Source organism: Melozone crissalis, unplaced genomic scaffold (assembly GCF_028551555.1).
Source record: "Melozone crissalis strain CALT ecotype California unplaced genomic scaffold, PUWL_Pcris_2 ptg000361l_1, whole genome shotgun sequence".
Classification (NCBI taxonomy): Eukaryota; Metazoa; Chordata; class Aves; order Passeriformes; family Passerellidae; genus Melozone; species Melozone crissalis.
Genome location: NW_026536104.1, coordinates 69,372 through 91,043, shown reverse-complemented (window position 1 = coordinate 91,043; position 21,672 = coordinate 69,372). Strand labels below are relative to the sequence as shown.

At 40.6% G+C, this 21,672-nt stretch overlaps 1 protein-coding gene across 1 annotated transcript; it reads right to left on the bottom strand.

Annotated features, from left to right (window-relative positions):
- Positions 1–19,521: 19,521 nt before the first annotated feature.
- Positions 19,522–20,677, bottom strand: LOC128949967 (bifunctional heparan sulfate N-deacetylase/N-sulfotransferase 3-like). Its single transcript, XM_054294859.1, has one exon. It carries the CDS (start codon positions 20,533–20,535, stop codon positions 19,522–19,524), a length of 1,014 nt encoding a protein of 337 aa, XP_054150834.1. The 5' UTR covers positions 20,536–20,677.
- Between the last annotated feature and the right edge of the window lie 995 nt (positions 20,678–21,672).

Sequence of the window (21,672 nt, the reverse complement as noted above, 5' to 3'; positions counted from 1 at the left end):
ATTAATTAATCTATACTCTTAAGGCTACTTAAAAGGAAGTAAGAAAAAGGAGAACATAAATTTGTCTGTCTATAGAAGTACATTACTGGATCACAGTTTTTGCTGAACTTTACAAAATGACAGTAGTTTCATATTAATGAAAAAAACTGATCTGATGATATCGTTTTCTTTCTGGAGAATCAAGGATAGTTTTCTGAATGGGGTTAACATAGGTGTTAACTAAGAGACAAATCCAGAGTCGGACCTCCTGCTGAATGCTTAGGAAGGAAAATCAAAATCCTTCACCGAGAACAGCACTGCTATTTCTTGCTTTTCCTATCCGAGCTCTTGGGGATAATAAAGTTTGATACTGCCCAAAGAGCCTCTTACCTGGAGCCTCTTACCTGGAGCCTCTTACCTGGAGGCATACCATCCCTCTAAGGGATGGTAGCAATGACAAATTAAAGTGTTAATTTGTTAAACTGAAATAGCGCTGTCAAATTAGCCTGGCTGAAAGTTAAAAATAAATCCATTCGCTACTACACAACCAGAAGAAGTATCAACTACAGAGCCAAAACAAGCATCGTACCCTTTGATAGTAAAATTCGGCGTGCACAGCAGTCTTACAAGTCCAAGGGAAAAAGAAAACCAAACCGGGAAAACAGGTAGGCAGCTCAGAATATTTGGTTCATACAAATGCAGCAAGTCCGACAAGGACGCTGCCTCTGAAGAGGCTTCAGAGAGCGAGCATATGCATCTGCTGAACAGCCCTGAGGTTCACCAAAGTGACTTGAACCCTCTCTTCTCTGACTGCAGCTCTGGTAGTTATCAAAGGCTGATCACTTGTGACAAAACCAACAAGTACCAAGTAGTGAATTGCCTCCTTACAGATAAAGAAAAAACCACACTGTTACAATTTTTTTTTTGTGGATGGAGGCCAAGCTGCATCTGTTCCAAGCACCAGGGCCAAAATATCGTCTACAATTAAAGCATTGCTGACAATGTTGTTGAGGCTACATGAGACAGAGCAGATTACAGGTCATCCTGCAGCTTGGAGGTATATTGGCACTGTGACTGTAGTGGTAATAAACAATGTGTTTGTGTCAGTAAAGTAAGCAAATATGACTCAAAGCACACAGGCAACCGACAGGCTGAATAAGAATTCACTTTTCTAAACATAACCACAATTTAAAGCGCCAAGGCATGGTGGCCTACAGAGCCTCACTGCTGGACAGCTGTTGTGGAAACCTAACAGAACATAATTGAAATTAATGAGAGAAGAAGGCAACATTCACCAGCCTACCACAATAACTGTTTTGCAAAAGCTGACATTCTTTTCTGTCACTGATATATTCAGGAGGACACTAGATAGAGTGAATTATGAGATTTGATTAAATACCACATCATAGGGGTCATTAAAAAGGGGGGTAGGTAAATGCAGGCACTGCAGAGGCCCTGCCATATTCTCAACACTGGAGAGTTGTAGAGATGGGAAAAAAATGCCAAACAAACAAGTACAACTGAAGCAGTCAGTACAGCCTTCACCATCTGGGAACTTACACCCCTTTGTCTGGGAATGATCACTAAGCCCATGCTAAAAGATTGATGAACGGCAAAAGATGTCTCAGTCTGCCTGGGAATCTGAAGAATGAGTGGAATCTGGTTTTGCTTTGATTTCAATTTACCCAGCCCACATTACAATTCTGCAACATACTGTCAACCCAAAAATATTTGTTCTATTGCCAGTGTCCTATCACTACTGAAAGGGAAACAGTGATATTTTGATCATGATGGGTAAATGGCAAAAACACATGAAATAATGGGGGTGCAGTGGCAGTGGGAGAGAGGAATAGCTGGGGGGAGACTCATTCCCTAAATAACTCAGTAAGCCAATACTTTAATACTCATTGTGAAGCGTGATCATGCTGCTAATGAAGCAATAAATCCTCCCTTGCATTGGTGCTGGAGGGAGGGGGGTCAGAAGGTGGAGAGAGCTCCCTTTCCTTTCTCACTATAAGCAGCAATGCAAAATGCTTTAATAAAGCTCAGCAATGTCCTAGAAGGAATAATCAGCTAATGCTTCTCCTCAGGAAGCCGTGCTGCAAAATGGCACGTCTCCTTGGCTCTTGTGGCTCCCCTCCTGGGACTCCTGTGCTGAAGTCAGCACCAAGCCTGGCCCTGCCCTCCCCATCCTCCCCACCAGCCTTCATCCACTTTGGGACTTTGACAGCTGACTCCCAGACCTGGACCAGCCAATTTAAGCATCACTGAGTAATGCCTAATCCCCCTCCCCCTCCACATATACTCTAAAATGCCTTTATTTTAAATTGCAAAGGAGAGAAATGTTTTCTTTCCCAAAAAACTGAAACTGGCAAGGAAAAATGAGCAAAGCCTATCTCTAATTAACGCTAATCTGTCTGCCTTGTGTATGCACCAGCGAGGGAGCCACAGTGCGCTGCAGATCAGAAGAGAAAAACACACTCAGGAGTTCAACTGCTTTAGAAGCACAACATCTGTTAGCCATGTTATTCTGCAGCTATCCAACAAGCAGAGCACTCTTCACAGCACTTAACAGCTTATGCATTATGGATGCTGCCGTGGGTACAGAGGTACTTGGGCTCAGGCTTTCCTTCTGCGCAAGTCTCAAATTAAAAAACTACGGGCAAATCTGGGGAGGGTCTCTCCCCTCTCCTTCCTCGCATGGGAATTGAGAGTTCAGGGCCAAATTCTGCTACCAATTACACTAATATGGCTCCACTCAAAATCAGTTGGGTGTAACACAGAACAATATCTAACTGACTCCATCCTTAATTCACTCAGTATGGGGAATTAGAATAAAATTGCAAAAAAATCTCTTTAGAAGAGAACATTTTAAGTCAGCTATTGTAATATCTTTGACTGATTTAGCCACTACATTATTATTACAAATTAATAAAGGAAGGGCGCACATTAATGGAGTTTATAGGTTTTTCAATTACTGTTTTCCTATTATTCTTCCTATTATTCAATTTACCAGCTTCTTCATATAGTTTATCTATAACACCAATGCATTATGGCGCTTCAGAATTTATGAAGGATATACAAAGCATATAAATCCTATTAACTAGCCCATCATACTTATAATTGATTCAATTAAAATGTTGTATGTGTCTACAGTACATAAAGGGGAGGGAAAATAAAACTGAGACCAAGGGGTTAATAAATTCTTGATTATCTATATTTTTTTAAACTTCTCTGCCACAGTGGAGACAAGACACAGCATGAATCTGTTGCATTCTGTTCCTTAAACCCTATAGGCCAGCATGTAACATAAGGAGTATAAGGGACCCGAGAGGAACTTAAAATTATTTTTGTATTCATTTTAAGGCCAAAGGGAACATTTTGTCCTTCTAATACGACTCTAATATTCACAAGGCATGAGCCATACATAGTATTTAACACAAGGATTCTTTCATAAAGCTAATGGTTTCTGGAAGAGTTGGGTTTTTTTCAAGTATCCAACCTTCATTTAGGGATTTCCATCTATTTCTTCCAATTTTGTAACATAGCCTTGCAGGTAAAAGTATACATTCTGGCAGGTTTTCTCATCATATATGCATGCCCATGTTAGGTATCTAGCTTAGGAATGATTCAAGAGATCAAAGTGAAGGACTGGAGTTCCCTGCCTAGTCAATGAAAGGAGGCAGTCAGTCAGCTTCAGCACACTGAGTCAGAGACAGCTGAAGGAGCTAAAAGCAGACTAGGAGAATAAATACCTACACTGACTTCTGTTCTGAATTGCTCAAGATCCTCCTCCTACTGATAGCTGCTCCTTCCAACTATTGTCTTTGGCAATACACTTCATTTCCCAGACTCAATAGGCAGCTACTTTCTCTATAGCCATACATGCAATTCTGTAATAACAAAACCACATGGAATTTGCAATGTGACAGTGAGACAGATTTTCCAGAGTACAGATCATTCAGAGAGGTCTTTCTCTCTTCTTTTTCTTTTTCTGCTATCTTTATTTCAGCGCCAACTCAAGACAGGGTTTAGGCAACAGAATCCTAAGTGTCACTGAATTGAATTTGTGCTACAAAGTCATTTAAGTGCTTTTGTAAATCACACCCTTGAACTCTGGATAAGACTGCAGCATTACCCTTAGCCACAGAATCTGACTGCAACATCAATGTGTTAGTTCCTGTTTCTAAAGCACTTTGAAGATGCACATACTACTGCATTGCACCCTGCAGACTTTCACTGGTGCTAGCATGGTACAACTCTGTTTTCTCCTTCCCTCCAGCCTGAGAATAACAAGACCAAAAAATGTGTTTTTCCTGTGCATTTGAGAAGAAAAATTTTGATGTCCCAGCATGAATTATTCTGCACCACACAAAAATGCTAATTAAGCCTTTATTCTATAACCTGACAGATGTTTCTGATGCACTGTTCATCCATTTCCTACTGTAAAAAAGCTAAAGTTTTAAACTTTTTGTATTATGATGCAATTAGCATTATTCATGAAGACAGCCACCAAAAGTCTGCTTGAAGCACTGTCCCATTCCTCAGAGAGAAGAATTTTGAAAGACAGGGCTGGAGATTGCCCTCCCTGTGCGCTGGGTAGATACAAAGCATACACACACACATATGCAGGGAGCCCACAGGCCCCCATTCCTCCTCCCCACACATCCTCACTTGTCTTCCCTGCTAGGACCATCTCCTGTTGCACATAAATTCCAGCCCTGGTGGCTCACACTCACTGCTCAGGGCCAGCCCACGCAGCCTAGTGCTGTGCATACAGAGAAGCACTTCAAGCAAAAGAAATGGGCTTTTGTGACAGCAACATCATAGAGAACCAAAGCTGAACCAAAAATCTTGGTAGCTGACCACCCCATCCCTCTATGGCATGGAAGTTTGTCTCAGTGCCCTTCTGCCCCAGCAGTGGCCAATCAATACTGGCTCCCACTGTCAACTTCCCTGAAGTGTCACAGCAATTTCATCCCTGTTCCTTTTGTCTTACCTTCTACACATCCACACAATATCCTTCTGGTCTTTTGGGGTGTTTTTTTTATTCCTTTTACCTCTCACTATTCCCTTTTCTCCGCTGTTCCCCTAAAAGAACACATAAATACTCTAACCTCCTCCGTCTCCTGCCCTTGTCACCAAATCAACATCTGAGAAAACACTGGTCCTTTTCTCTTTCTTGTTCTTTTCTCTCCAGTTACTCTGGAGTAACTGTCAGGAAAAGAAAGATTTCTTTAAAAATACAGATTCAGCAACTACACTCTCTTAGTTGGAAGGAAGCTTGTCCCTGAGGTAGTGATTATACATATAAAGACAATAATAAGACTGGGGGCTGCAAAGCTGTGTAGCAAAGGTAGAAATCTTGAAGTCTGTCTTTACAATTCTCCAGAGGTTTAATCTATAGCAAAAAAACAAATCTTATTTTACACATGTAAGTGCTGTGAAAACAATGCATTTGCCTGTTCATCACAAATTACACAGAAATGCATCAGTAAGAGGATAAGCAGAAACAAATACGTATATAAAATGTTTATGAAAGGGATGCACAGAAATGAACATCCCTAATAAAGAATCAACCCATTTTTTTCTATTTACATTTTTTAAGCTGTATTTTTTAACAATATACACCAGAGCTATTATCTGTTACTGTAAAGCTGAAGATGTAAGCTATGTGATCTGTGACCTAACAAAGCAAAGCTAAATAGTCACTCTACCATTGTTTTACATACTTCACATCGCACATCAGCAAATAGGCAGGATAAAGATTTCTAAAAGCAGAATTTAATTGAGTCAAATTGGGTTATATCAAATTCCTTGCTGTTCAGAAAAGACAGAGTTAGGTAAGTGAAACCTGGAAATGTGGCACAGATAATTTAGCTATAAGTTTATCAAGAATCATGATGGAGTGTTAAACTGAGGATGAGGCCAAAAAAAAAACCCAGAGACATGAAGACTTCCTATGAGGATCTTCCAAACCTAAACCTGATGTCCCTTCCTTTTGCCAGGCTGAATCCAAACACCAGATTTATGTATGGAATCTTTCTTCATGTGAAGAAATACACACATGTAATGATTTAGGAATGGTGCTCTCCAGTTTAGTCTCCAAACCATTTGCTGCTTACTCCCTCTCCTCTCCCTCAGCAGGATGGACAGGAGAACTGGAGGCACAAAAGTTGAGGATCACAGGCTGAGATAAGAACAATTTACTGGAAACAGCAGTGACATAAGACAAACAGTTGCAGCAAGAATACTAATGAAGAGGGTGAAATAAAGAGGCCAAATACCCAACCCCTTCCTCTGCCATGCTACAGTGACCCAGAAGAAGGCCCTTCCCCCATCCCCAGCAATGACATGAGGTGATATAGAATAATCTCCAGGTCCCAGCCATGCCCCCTCCTTGTAAAAATCAACCCTGTCCTGGCTGACACCAGGACAACCCTTCAAAGAGGCAATCCAAAATAATCCATACCCTTATCATACTTTTAGAGCAAGCAACTGGGCAGCATTGTGAAAAAGGATGTGACACTGACACTGTCCTTCCTATGAACTCATGAGAAAGGTGAGAACCAGAGAGAGGTTTCCCTGCTGAGCTGGAGGGATGGCAGGGGAAACACTAAGGGTACCTTTCCTCTCTCACACAAACACAACTACTGTGTGCTTCAGGATTTGTAACAGTAGAGAATAAGAAAATCAGGGATGAATTTTCACCTACAGCAGCCTCAATTTAAGTCTTTTTATATGCAGGGCACTGAGGTTTGAATGAACCCAGACTGGGACAGCAGGTGACTTTGTTTTTCCTACTGAAAAAAAAGTACTAAATTGCTCCTGATCATTATATATTTGTATGGAAAATAGCTCCCTTTCTCCCTCCAGTGAGTTAAAAAGATAATGGCCATTTCTGCCTCTGGGTGGACTCGATACAGGGAAGAATTTTCCCAGAGGTATAGTGGATGCCTCATCCCTGGAAACATTCAAGGTCAGGCTGGGCAGGATTCTGAACAACCCGAAGTAGTTGAAGATGTCCCTAGCCATTGCAGGTGATTTGGATGAGTTGAAAAGTCCCTTCCAACCCAAACTATTGTGTCATTCTGTGAAGGACCTGGGTGTACCAGCCTGTGTCAGGGGGAAGTCAGCAAACCTACAGTGTGGGTACCAACAAGAGGTTTAGGAGCACAGGGTTTAGGTATAAAGTAAAAGCCAAGGAGCTGCCTCTTACCCGAAGAAATGTGAGCCATATAATCCCAAGCAGAGGAGCTACCAGCATGCACTCCCACATCACCAAGTCCTCCATCAAAGGACCTGCAGCAGCAGGCATGGCACCTGCACAGTCAGGGGGCTTTCCTTCACTGAATGTTTCCACTGTGTCAGTATGAAAATGTTTGGTCAGACAAAAGCAGCCCTGGCCACTTACACTAGAGAGAACAGCAGCACGGGGAGTTCTCAGGGACAAAATACTCTGTATGTAACTTCAGGCACCTTCAGGCTATGGCAGTGGCTTGAAGGCTCACTCCTTATTTCCTTATTTGTGAGATATATGACACACAGTAGGATTAATCTATTCTATGGCTTGCTATCCACCATATTGACCTAGTCATTCTCAATCCTCTTTTTAGTCTATGGCTCTTTTTAGCTTAGGTATCTTTAGAACACAGTCAATTTAAATTGGTTTGGATATCTTACTTAAGAGGTGAAAGTCACATCCTCCCTCTTGACAGAAGAATGGGTCTAGATGACCAGGAAGCAGCAGATATCTGCTGCGTGCACACTGATGCACCATCAGAGGCTGCATCTGGTTTCTTTAATGTCACTGTGTCCTGTGGAGCTAGCCCTAAAGATCACAATGACTCCTTTAGTCCTTAAAATCTATTAATGTTCTAATTAGAGCTAATTAAAATGAAATGCACTTTTACTTTTTTTTTTAGACAACTTTCTCTTTCATCATTAAGACACTGACATTTTTTAAATGAGCTCCCCTAATAACAGGAGAACATTAATATACTTGATTAGTATTCTTTTCTAATAGTTAAGACCTTGGCTTGTCCAATTACACATTTTTATACCATTAGAAAACAAAGCGAGAAGCTACATGTAACAGCACACCCTGGTTAGCACAAAGAACCCAGTGTAAACAGAAAACAACTAATTAAGTGGTTCTTCTGGGTATCAGGGATGAGGAAAAATACTTCACTGTAGTTTGTGAATTGTGTTTGAAGTACACATAATAATTTTGTATTAAATATTTGGGATAAAGTTGAGTGATATAGAAGTGGGAGAAGAACAGCAAGAAAGCAAGGGGGTGCATAAGTAGGACATGTCTCCTCTCAAGCTTCCATCTTTCTCTCTATAGCTCTTGTGAGAAGCTTACAGCAGCAGAAGACAACAGGAGATGTGTCATTTAAACAGAGGTAAGCCATTAATATATTGTTTAGAGTAATTGAAATGCATTGCACAGGATTAATTGCCTGACAATCATCCCAATTAAGCAGGCGTGTCATTGATCAGCATAGCAATTAAGAGGATTCGAGGGTATCAGCAATTTATTCCTAGCAGTCTCAATACTAATTGCTTTCAAGCACAGAACCAGGTTCAACATTCTTTAAAAGAGAAATGAGAGAATCATTGGAAAATTTCTTGTTCTTTTCCCATGAACGAACTATGGGCTAAACTAGATTAGGAGAATTCTCAATACTGCAGAGTTCGAACACAGTAACAAATTATTCCATCATTATCTACTGCTCGCAACAGGAAATGACAAGATCAAACGGAGCAACACTTGGTGTTTGTTTTAATCTGGATTTTGCTATATCCCTGTAAGTCAACAAACAATTCAAACTCCAAAGGCAGCACACAGTAAGGCAAAGGCTCTGTGGTAGCAGAGCAGACAGACTGTACTTTCCTGCAGGTTTTTTGCCAATGAAGAAATGCAGCCCTGCAAACCAAACTTTTGGCATCCATTTAAGTCCAGTTTCAAACTGGTGTGACTCCCCACACTAGCACTCCCCAGCTGGTGTCCTTGTGCTCCACCAACGTACACCTAGGTCCAGCCCCTGAGCAAACTGATTAGTTTGACACCAGCCTGTCTTTTACAAGTGTGTTGGGGTGTCTGGTGGTGTCTGCTGTGTCAGCCACGCTCAGGAGACCCCCTGTGCAGGTGAGACTGAAAGAACAAGGCATTGTAGCCCAGGTAGATCAGAGGCTCCCAGGAGCCAGGTTGCCACCTGAGAATGAGTAGGACAGAAAAAAATGGATAACTACACAGGCAGAGTGAGGCACTGCTGGGCCACAGGAACAGCAAGGAGTCAGGGTTGGTCATAACCTGAGCTTTGGCACAAATCAGAAACCAATAAACCTCATTAAAGTTCCAATGGAAACCTTGTGTGTGCTGCAGAATATTGTTCTATGTTTTCAGGCTTTTTTTTTTTTCCTTATTTTGTTAATATAGTTTTTATTCATGTGCATCAGTGAGGAAAAAAATAACCGATACCTAAATTGGAATATTTACATTTTTGCTTTTCTTATTGTTTTCTTTCAACACCAAAACTACTGTGAACAGAGTGAAGAAATTAACATACATAACATCTATAAAAGCACACTGATTATACTTGAATGCTTATGAACAGCAGCATCTATGAATATTATTTTGATGTAATAAAATCTTAGCCCAGGATTTCATCTTTCTGAAAACTCAAATGTTTGATACTATAGAAATAGATACCTGATTTTAAAATATTTATTATGCAGAAAGTATAATGTTCACTGTTAATCATAGAATGCAATGATTACATCTATATGAATATGCTATTTTACAAGCTACTCTTTACCTAAGATTCATTTTACTTTAAGTGGATCATTTCCCTCACCAGGATCCGCAGCTCCTAAGGGGAGATAAAGCAAGGCAGACCAGCACACTGGAGACAGTGAGAGGAGGAGGGAACCTTCTTCTCAGTCTCTGGAAAATCGCAGAATCATTAAGTTCGGAACAGACCTCTGAGACCATCTAGTCCAACCTTTGATCAATCACCACCATGCCAACCAGACCATGGCACACAACCAGACCAAGTGCCACATCCAGTCTTTTCTTGAACAGCTCCAGGGGTGGTGGGTGTCTACCATGTCCCTGAGCACATCATGCCATTGTCTAACAACCCTTCCCATCAAGAAATTCCTTCTGATGTCTACCTGAACCTCCCCTGGTACAACTTGAGGCTATGTCCTCTCATCCTGAAAATTCCAGATCTCTGTCCAGTTCATTTTAAAACTTCCAAGCTTTATGCAGAAAGTAGACTGCATTTCAGCATGGAGAAGAGAATGTTCCAAGGGAGCACCTTCCAGTACCTACAGAAGGCCTACAAGAGATCTGGAGAGGGACTTTTTACAAGGACATGTAGCAGTCAGACAAGCAGTGATGGCTTTAAATTGAGCATAAATTTAGACTGAAAAGCAATCGTTCATCATGAGGGTGAGACAATGAAAGAGAATGCCTAGCAGTGCACTGAAACCATGCCTAGAGAAGTTATGGATGCTCCATCCCTGGAAGTGTTCAAGATCAGGTTTGCTGGGGTTTTGAGCAACCTGATTTAGCTGGAGATGTCCCTGCCCACAGCAAAGGGGTTGAAATAAGATGATATTTAAAGCACCTTCTTACCCAAATAATTATGTGATTCTGTGTTTTTTCTAGTGCAAACACGCCACCAAACCCGTATTCTAGCCTCATGTCCATAACAAGATGTAGACACCTCCTCTCTTTTCCTACCTGAATTTAACCACTCAGACCTCTAGACTAGGACATGGCTAATATCCTCATTTTAGAGGTGTGAGACTCAGAATGACTTACTCACACAAATAGCCCAGACAGATCCCCAAATGGGATTTGGAATTTCAGAGAGCAAAGAGTCTACTGCCCTAGCACCTGAACATGCAAACCAGGAGTGTCTTTTAAGGAGCATCTCTTCTTTTTTAATGAGCCTGGGACTTGCCACTCACAATTCTTCTTCAGGCCTTGTTTTGCAGTTTTGAACAAACAGTGATGTCTTTCCCTCCCTGTAAAACTAATGTTGGCATTATTTTAAAAGGCTTTGATATCCTGGCCTGACAGATGCAGTTCCTATTTATCCATTAAATACTACTTGGCATATTGGACCCTTGCACCAAAAGACAAGAAGAACACCCTATTCACATGCTCCTAGCTTAAAGAGTGATAACTGCAATTAAATTGTACATTTCTTTTTGCGGAGGTCAGTGAGGCTGCTATGGGTAATGGGACAGAGAGTGGAAAACTAGCAATTAAAATAGCCTCAATCTCCCCTAAGAAAAGATGCAAAAGCATGCAGTAGATAGACACACTATGCATGCAAACATCTGTTGTAAATGCATTTTTGGCAACTCAGCAGATAAACAAATGGGTCAGTGAGTTAGGAAAAATTGTTTCTTTTCAGGAGGGTAAAGCCTGCAACAGCCTGCATTTTAAGTAAATCAGACTCTTTCTACTTGCAACAGTGGAACTCTTGATTTGCACAGCCTCACGACTATGCATTTACTTCGAAAAAGGGAGTGCAGCCCTTGTCCCCAAACCAGCTTTTTCCTATTAATTTCACTATGCTTGCTCTGTGTGTAATGGAGCCATCTGAAACCCTTCCATCTTGTTTGCAACTTGAATCATGTCTCTATTTTTAGCAGACTTGGAGCTACTCTATGACTTTACCAAATGGAAAATGTAATCATGTCTGTGTTATGCAAAACAAAGTGTGTGTTTGCCCTGAGCCAAATGAACTGCATCATCAGGATTTTGGATGGAGTCAGAATTTGGGGACAGTAACAACCCTAGGAACTAGCCCTGACAGTAACTTTGCTTTCCTAACTTGCATTAGCTGGAGTTTTGTGACAGCTCCCCAGAGAAAGGCGCTGAGGCAGCACAGCAAGAAGACAGCGTCTCAAGAATGCAAGAAACCAAATTACTCAATTTGTCCGGATAGTGGAATGGGATTTGGTCTATTCAGTGGGAAAGGACACAGTAATCTTGGGGTAAAAAAACCCAAAACATTTCTTTAGGACGAGCATGTATGCAACAAGCTTATAACTGACTCTCAGTTTAACCAGTGTTGGCAGAGATTCAAGGGTGTGAAACACTCCTCCCAAACTCCATGGGGGCTGATTTGTGCCACTGGGCAGCCTTTTCACATAATGAGTTTCCCTCCCAGAGGGTCACATTTACTACTTCTGTCCTGCTCCAGAGGCAAATCACATCTAGCTTCCAGGCTCTGCATTTAACAGGAACAAGAAGAGCAAAGCTGACAGAGAAACTGAAGAAACATATGGCAGCTCTGTGCATATGGAAAGGAGAGGTGTGACTGGGAGCATACTGCATGTTGTTGCTATTGGAGCCCCTCGGAAGACCTATATACATGCAGTAGAGAGCAGAAACCCTAAGCTGTTTGTTCATACGCTGGTTTTCAGAGATTCTTAAACTAGCACTTGCTAGATGTGTTATTCAAAGCATTCCGTACGAAGAAAAGCAGCCATTCTTTTTCAAATACTTAAAACTATTAAATATATTAATTATTGTGCCTTTGCTGATGACAATAGAGAGGCATACTGTGAAAATAACTTCATGCATCTAATCTGGTTTTCCTCTTACAGCAGTTTTGTACCAGTGTAATGCCATTGATCCCACAGAAATTGCTACAGATTCACTGCAAGAGAATCCTGAGACAGAAGAACTATCCAGTGAATGTCACTGTCTTAAGACATGATTTTAAAATGCTGTAATAAATGCCCACAGAAGCCACAAAATCTCTTGCAAAAGGAATTCTGAATCATCCACATGTGGGACAATTGTTCCTCAGTCAAGTGGTCTTCCCTCAGTGGAGGAACTGTCAGCATACAATTATAGATCTCTGAAAATCATTAAATCTCCATGTTTACTGGAAATACATTAGTGAGAAAACAACATTCTATTTCTCCAAATGTCTTTTGAACATAATAGCTTTTTTTTTTTCTGAAAATGAAATTCCCAAATCTGCTAAGAAATTACCACAAAATGTCACAGTTCTGTAATTAATAATTCAAGTCTTTTCTCTACCCCAACCATAAAGAAATCAAAAATACAATTGAAATGTTGTTTGCCTGGCAATATGTATTCTACTTCACAGCAGCAGTTGTCAGAAAAGTACTTTTCGTGTTAAGAAAGACACTTTGGGCCTGGTTTATAAACAATTTTTTGCTGGTACAAATTACATAAATCAAGCTAACTACATGATTTACATCAATTGCATTATATCAAATTAACTGCTAAAATTGAGCAAAACCATTCTGTTCTCCTAAAAAAAATTGCTAAATGAAGAAAAGCAATTCACATCAGGCAATTTGTAGGCATTTCCTAGTTGTTTGCAAAGTTATGCTCCCACTTTTAGAAAGGCTGCAAAAATATTTGGCATAACATCACTCCACCATATGGCAACTTTGTTCTGTATCAATTATAATCTTGCCTTAGCACTTTGCTCTTCAGCAATTCTCATGCTCTGCAATTTAATTTTGTCTCTGCTTCCACGTGGGGGAGTAAAGGAACAGAAGGAGCGGGTTGAGCCATGGACCCTTCCATTTTCCCACTTTCTAAATAAAAACCAGTGCCAACAAGTACAGCTGTGGCAATGAAAGGACAGAAGAAATTGTACAGGTAAAGGAGTACAACAAATGCTAGGAACCAGGGATCCATCAAAAACATGAGTGTCAAAACAACCTTCTGTAGAAAAGCAGATCAACTTTTAAAAAAAGTTATTCACATCTTCATGTGCTGTCTGGGTTTGGATGAGTATCTGATGCTATGATGTTGGCCCTCCATCTCTGAACACTAGTCCAGTCACAGACAGACACATTGTAAAAAGCTGCCTGCAACTGAAAACCTCCTCTCTTTGGAGACTACATCAATTCACTTCTGAAGTTCCCAGCATAATTTTGTCGGATCTCACAAAGCACCATCACTAGGCAACCACGTTTTGGTGGGCTCCAACTTATTGCTTAAGACAAGTTTCTTTCTGTTCTATCCATCGTCTACCACTCCTTCCCTAGGGGTGTTGAAATCTGTCAACATTTCTTAAGACAGAGGCAAACAGTTTTATTTCTACATGACCCCATGGCAGCATGGTATTGCTTTCCTTCACTGCCTCTAAATGTCTCAGCATCCATTTGCTTTGTATTGAAACCGAATTGGTAATTGCCTGGAGTCTTGTCTATTGAAATGGATTGAAATTCTAATCCATGACTGCACCAGACTTTTTTGTACAGTATTTGAGTTGCATTTTAAAGGCATCTAAAGCCTTTGATACTCGTTCCATGTACGACAGCAGCAATAAAAACTGTGTGGGAAAAGAACAAGTCCTTTAAAAGTTTGCAGCCAGTGGAGACGGCTGGAGCCCTGAGTCCCCCAGTGCCCTCCAGCTCCCTACCAGCACAAGCCCTGGGCCTGGAGCATGGGCCAGCTCTTCAGGGGAAGGTGTGCAAGCCAGAGAGGTGCAGAGATCACTCAGCCCCTTAGATCCTATAGGCTGCAGCCTGTGTGTAAGGGGGAAGCCACTGCTTCCTTTTTTAGGAAGTCTTCTCTGCTTCAGAGTCCATCTAGTGCAAACAAGATCGGGAAAAGGGATGTGTGCGTGCCCTGCAAAGTGAAATGTGAGATGTTTCAAAGACAATCTCTCAGTCTCCTTCTTTCCTCCTCTCTTTTTCTGTCATTTTACTCTTAGCCACGTCTCCCCACTTTCTGACAATCTCTCACCATCAGAAAAATATGTTTTAGAAACATATTTCATTTCTCCAGTCCTACTGTCGGATTTGCTGAATCTGTCTTGACTTCTAGAGAGTTCCATGTGCTGTTGCTTCTTTTTAAGCTGCTTACATTTTACAGTTGGAATAAGACAATGGGAAATATTCTTTTATCATATATGATTAACCTGTGGCAATTCAGATCTTTGAATTATGAAGTTTTCTGAAATAGCCATGCCCCTATTTCACCCACTCAATAAAAAAAATATTATACTTTGTACAACAGATTCTTATGGAAAAAGCATGAAAATTCCTGCATGAAGGAATTTTCTCCATGTAGAAAGTTTATACCAGGCAGGAATTTGCTGAATCTTGCCTTATGCTGGATGAGCTGTATTCCTGTTTTGAAAAGAGTATGCTTTTGGCAACTCAGCATTTACCTTACTACAAGGACTATATAAACCCCACAGAGGAAATCACTACCACTGGAATGCATCCAGAAAAAACTGAAATCCCACACCACTCTACTGAGTGGAAGGCTAAAGCCCTGATTGGTAAATGCTAAAGTATTCATCTTGCAGATTTTTGAGTTGTCTGCGAAAATCATTTAAAACAGCTATCAGAAGGTGTGTTTGCGAAAACCATTACATAGTATTACATCAGTGCCAGCAAAGAGGTGCTGCTGCCAGTTTTACACTATTCTAAACAAATCCTGTCCATGCTTTGTGTGAGGTATTTCTTATATGCACAGAAATACCACACAGAAGCTCTAATCAAGGACGTGGACTCCATGGTACCTGCCATTAAATGGATACAGGCACAAAATTACTTCTTTCCTACAGAATGCGATGAAGGGATCCAAAGCAGACTGACCCAAGGGAGACAGAAGTGTTTTAGAAATCTGGCTAAACTCAATTGCCATTCTTTCATTCTCTTTACTATGTCTGGGATGCTTAAATTCCTCAAGTTCAGAAATCATCTGATACACCTTTTTGTTTCACACAACTCATCTGGAGTTTGATACACCTAATTATGTTCATATGATACTCTTACTTATGGCAATATTAGCTAAACTCTGGGTCTAGGAAAGTCTGAAAGCTATTCAGAGCAACATCACTCAAATCAAGCTATTCAGTATGAAACAGAGGTCATGTGGACAGCCGTAATTCTTGAACAACATTTTGCAACTTTATCAAAACATTGGGAAACCAGGAACCATATCAAATTAAGAGGACAGATTGTTTTATATACAATATATATACAATATATATACAATATATATACAATTTATATACAATACAAACTCCTGAATAGAAGGAATGAATTTTAAAAAAATAGTTGTGGTTGTAAAGCGATCGTGGTATAATATTATTAACCTATGGGGCTAACATTTATGGTTACCATTACACCATAGGAAATAGTTTCAGTGCCAGAATACTTAAAATCAGCATTCAGATCTGCTCATCAGTAAATCTCAATCAAACAATCTCATTTGAATTAGGTGAGACTGAGCTGCCCACACATAATGTTTACAAAAGACTAATAAATATTGAACTAGCAAAATAAAGGTCAGTTTTAGTTTTAACTTTTCAAACTAGTTAACAGAGTGATCTTCCCTTCCTTCTCACCTTCTTTGAACAGTAGCTCAATGAATATTCCATTTGTTTAAGAAAACAGTGTTAGTAACCACAGATCAGAATCAGGCCCTAAATAGATAAAAACAAGTAGCATAACTAGTAGCTGGGAAGCAGGACTGACTGAAACTATTAAGAAATAAACCCCTATCACTTCTTGGAGCTCTAGGTCAATATGGAAGACTGTGTATCTAAGCCATCAGAACTGCAAGTTTATTTTTGTTAGAGAAGTGAGAAACCTCTTGTGCACAGTGACAACTCTAAATGTCCCTTCTTGCTTAACAAAAGAGATTACCTCAGGCAAGGTAAGAATCTTGCAATGAAAAATCCCAATATCCATCAGAATTTGTGTGCAGGACCCAGAGGTGCTAGGCAGTCTGCAAGCACGCAGGGTGGATCACTTCTGCCCAGAAGGGCTAATATGAAATGCATCACCAGCTTTTGGTTAGGAGCAATTGGAGCTGGCTTATTATTTTAGTCAGAAAAAAAGCCTGAAAAATCCTGTCTTGCTGTGTGTTTTATCTTCCATTGCGGAAAACTAAAACAGCAGCAGCAAATAAACCTTGTACCAATTCAATTTGGAAATCACAAGTTCAGCAAAAACAGAGACACAACAAATTATTGAAGTTACCAGTTTTGAAAAGACCTGTATAGGAAGACAAGGTGAACTAGAGGTGTAAATAAGATTTTAAAATTGAATGAGTTTTCTAAGAAAGCTTTAAAACAGACAACTTACAAGGTGAAGATATAACAGAGATTTAGAATGTCATTTAACCATGGGAATTCAAACCAGGGAACAAGGCTGCTCACCTCTGGGACAAATCCTCCAGCTCCCCAGTGTCGCAGACATTTTTTCACAGAAATCCTTTCTTTCAGATTTCTGCATTTTCTGGGAGGCCAGAGGCCTCAGAAGACAAGGTAAACAATTATTATCAGAGGCTGTGGAATGTAACGGGGGTTTCTTGATTGGCTCATTTTCTATGTTTATAATTAAAGGCCAATCACCAGTGCAAGCTAGGGGACTGAGTCCCTGGACACAACGTTGTTTTAGATTCTTTCTTTTCTATTCTTGGCTAGATGGGATTTCCAGGATTTTAGTCAGGATTCCATGGAATTCACACAGATTTCCAGAATTTTAGCAGGGGCCTTGTCTGTCTGGGGCTCTGTCTGATGTCTAAGGGTAAGTAGTTTTACTTGACATAATCTGTACTTACTTCTGGGACAAGTGAGATTCAAAGCATGTACATAAGTAATTCCTATGAAGCAGCTGAGGAGCAATAGTGTGCTAACATTGCCGAGGAGGATAAAGGATAGTAATAAAAAGCCTATGCATGCAGGTGATGGGTTTTGGTTTTTTTATTGTTTTGTTTTTTGTAAAAGCATGGCAAGACATGAAAGGATGGACAAAACTTCTGAATACAGGGAGGTGGGGTGCCTGGTTTCCCACCCTGGAGGAATGGAAAGCGGAGCCAATGCCAAAAGAGAGTACAGAACTGGAGAGGAAAGCAGTTGCAGCCATTTGCTACAAAGCAGTGATGCTAAAGGACTCAGAAAATCTAAACAACGTAGCACTTCATCTCTTCCTTCCACCCACCCCCTATCCTGGGGCTGCATCAGAAACCTTCTTGGTTCCTCTCCCTGCTGATTCCAGACTGTTTAAGTGTCCTCCTTGGTTTTGGGTCTCTGCTCTGGGTAACCTATTGCAAAGTGTAAGGAGGGAGGATGTACATGGGCAGTTGAGAGGAAGTAAATAAGCTACAAGTCCTTGGGGCATGATAGACCCAGTCAGCTGAACCATCAGAACCTCCTCCACGATAAAGAAATCCCAGCCCTCAGATACCCAGAACAGGCCAGAAGTAGTGCTGCATTGTCATTAAAATTCTCACACCGACTCTATTTCCAAAAGACCAAGGGCAACACATTGCTGCAGCGTGAATCATAAAGCTGGGAGAAGCCAGGATGTGTGGACGTTTATCTTGCTTCCATTTGTTAAATTGGGAACTTGTGTTGTTAATAGTGGCAATTATATGGCTGGGAAAATTGTTGATGGCTCCGGATTGCTGCAGAGATATTCCAATTGGATAAATCTCTGTAATTTGCACATAGGGCGTGTCTCTGTTAGTGTGTTCATTAGTTAGATCAGTTGGGTGCTTTTCAGGCAACCCTCAGCTCCTGGCTGCTTGCTGAGTTCAGGTTCCTATCAGGAAGGGCACTGCAGGTCCTGTCCTGGATTCCCTTTGGACAGAACTAGCGTGGGAGGAGAGTTGCAGCAGTAACAGAGCAGTTCATCATGGGAGCAAACTTCAGAATTTATCTGAGCCTTCCACAGACCTGCAGCAAGTGCCTATGTCAGGTGCCCAGCACAAACTGAGCTCCAGAAATGGACTTATATTGATCCAAACTGCTTGGTAGTGCAGCCATAACCACAGTTACCAGTGGTGAACAAACCTCATTGAGCTGCGGAAATGGGAGGTGTCTGTGATAAAGTCAGCTCTCAATGGTACTCAAAAAGAATCTCTCAATTTACATAACAGAGTTATATCTCCTGACTCAGTTACCCTCAGCTTATGTATCTGCTAATGAAAGCTAGTTTTAGCCTGATGATTACAAACATACAAATGTTGGAAACTCATATATAAACATGAATGAAAACTTCATTCATTCCAGCAAAGGTTCATGAATACCAATGGAATCAGCAATTAGCAAAACTTTATGCATAAATATCAAATAGCACAGTACCAGGGGAAGGCTCTCACATCCAGAGATTGGAGTTGCAACTAGAGTCAAAGAAGAAGAAAATTATCATTTAGTGAGAAAAGAAGGTGTAAAAGTCATATTAAGCGTAGACCTCTTCAAAAGGAGAAGCCTGCGTTTAATCTCACCCAACATTTTTGCGGCAATTTAAATAAAACCACAATTACAAAACTACCAGCTAAATTCACAGCCTTCATGAAACTTCCATTTGAAGCCAGGTGAGAAAGGAAGAAGAGACTTTCTCCCTCAGAGCCAGAGGAATGCAGAGGTTAGCATAGTGGCAGCCAAAAACTTGTGGCTTGTAAAACTCTCAACACGTGCATTAAATATGAACAGCTCCAGGGTGGAGCCCTGAAGTTCCAAGTATGAACAACTACCCACTTTCAGATTAAAAAAATCACGTTGCTGTAATGACCATTATTTTGTGCACATACTTTACCTGCACTTCGTTGGTGTTCATCCTTGTTCCATCCTTGCCAACGAAGATATCGTCTATGTCAACCAGAATGTACCTATCCAAGGACAGTGTGAGCTTCTTTCCAGAGAGGAAAGAGATGGCATCTATGAAAATCAGCTTGTGCAGCCAAAAATTCAAGTTATTGCCGAAAAGGACTCGTTGAATCCCATCGTGGAGCCCCAAGTCATGAATTACTGTGGCACAGAGAGCAGCAGGTAGAGAAAGGTTTTCTGGCGTCTTTACTTTTGCAAATATCACTGGTTGATAAGTTGTGTGATTAATCTGGAAAACAGCCCAGTCATTTCCAAGCAAGGGCCTCTTCTCAAGCTTAGAAGGTTTAGTCACATGGAGCAGTGGGGAATGAGGGTTAATGCAACAGTCCTTAATACCCAGATTGCTGTGGACATGGAAAGGAAAACCCTTCCACTGAAAGCTCTGCAAGCTGTTCTCACTGCCTTTGTGAAATGCGATCACACCCACACCATACTCTATGCAGTACTTATCTAGAAGGCCTCTGTTCCACGAGTCCATGTTCACGTACTTAAGGATATTCTCATACACTATGAGAGCGTACTTGCCTTTGTTCTTGTCTATAAGCACTGGGAGGTCACCTTTCCCAGATGCAACCTCAGTGTGAAACTGAAACCTGCTAGATTCCAGAATGGTTACGATATCTTGGCCTAATGCTGAGTACTGGCTTTCCACAAACACCAGCACTACAAGATCTGTCCTCAGGGGATCAACAGGCCTCGTGGTCTTCGCCTCCATCAGCTTGTAAGGCAACAGTTGAGCATCACCACATTCCACTTCTGAAGAGGTTTCAGGGAGTTCATTTTCCTGTTTGTAGCCATTATACGAGTAGTAGGCAGAAATAACTATGCTCACCATACAAAAAGTGGCCAGCAAAATTACTGTTCTTTGAAAATGTCTGTGAAGTTTCAGGATAAAACTCATGGTGTTTACTTGCCTTAGACAGCTCTCAACAGCAGCATGAAAAACAAACACAGATTCCCAACAACTTGTTCCAGTCCTCTGAAATATTTATGTCACCATTGCAGCACACACATCTATCTTCCACAGAGCTTTACTGAAGGTACAGTCTAGAAGAAAAGAAAATCAGAGATTTAAATGAGACACCACCTTGTGAAGAATCACCTGCTTAAACTAATGGGGAGCAAAGAAATCACTGCCAGCCAGAGGTTTGGAGACCAATGGCTCAACATTTTGCAATAACATTTTTTTCTGCTCCCACTACTTGCCATGTGCATTTGAAGGTCTCTAAATCTCACAGGTTCCTCAACTCAGAGGATCAAATAAAGCAGGCAGAGGCACTGAAAAGCAAGACATAAAAGGAAAGTATTTACAGTGTTTTAGAAATTCTTTTAACCTAAAGATAAAAGTTAACTCCAAGTAGACAACTGCTAACAACCAAAGTACTGAAGAAAATTTATAACCTGTAAAAAGCTGGGGCAACATGATTCAACAAATTCTATCTTGTATTAGTTTTTCAAAGAAGCAAGAACATGCACATCTTAACTGCTGTACAAACATGTACTGATACACTCTGTATTACATCTATTAGAGGAATTTTTTTAAGCAAAACTTGCTTCCTGCAACATTAGAGGAAAACAAAGCATTTTTCTGGACTGTGGATTTGTAAGCTGTTAGAAGCATTTCTTTGTATTAAAAAAACCCATAAAACAATCAAGCTCTTACATTTGAGAAGAGAAATTAATAAATCAAAAGTTGAACCTAACATGCAGATCACCTAAGGATATACTTATGTTCTATCTTGTACTTAAGGAAAGAGCAATTTTTCAAACCAGCAGTACAACTGCTGTCAAAACTCCCTAGTAAAACAACTGGCTGGTGTGACAAGCATAAAATAATGATCATAAGTCATAAACAAAGATTCAAAGCAGATTTTGAAAAATATTTAGTGTGTCAAGATCTGGAACATGCCACTGTAACTTCAGTGTAGTTTGCACCCAGGCCCGTTTGGAAATGGGATTAGGATAAAGTGTGGCATTGATGTGGTCATTTCCATACTGAGAGGTTAATCCTTCCATTCCTGGTTGGGTTTTTTTTTAA

Excerpts from the sequence above, each read along its gene's own strand:
- LOC128949967 (XM_054294859.1), bottom strand. The coding sequence starts at position 20,535 with ATGAGTTTTATCCTGAAACTTCACAGACATTTTCAAAGAACAGTAATT.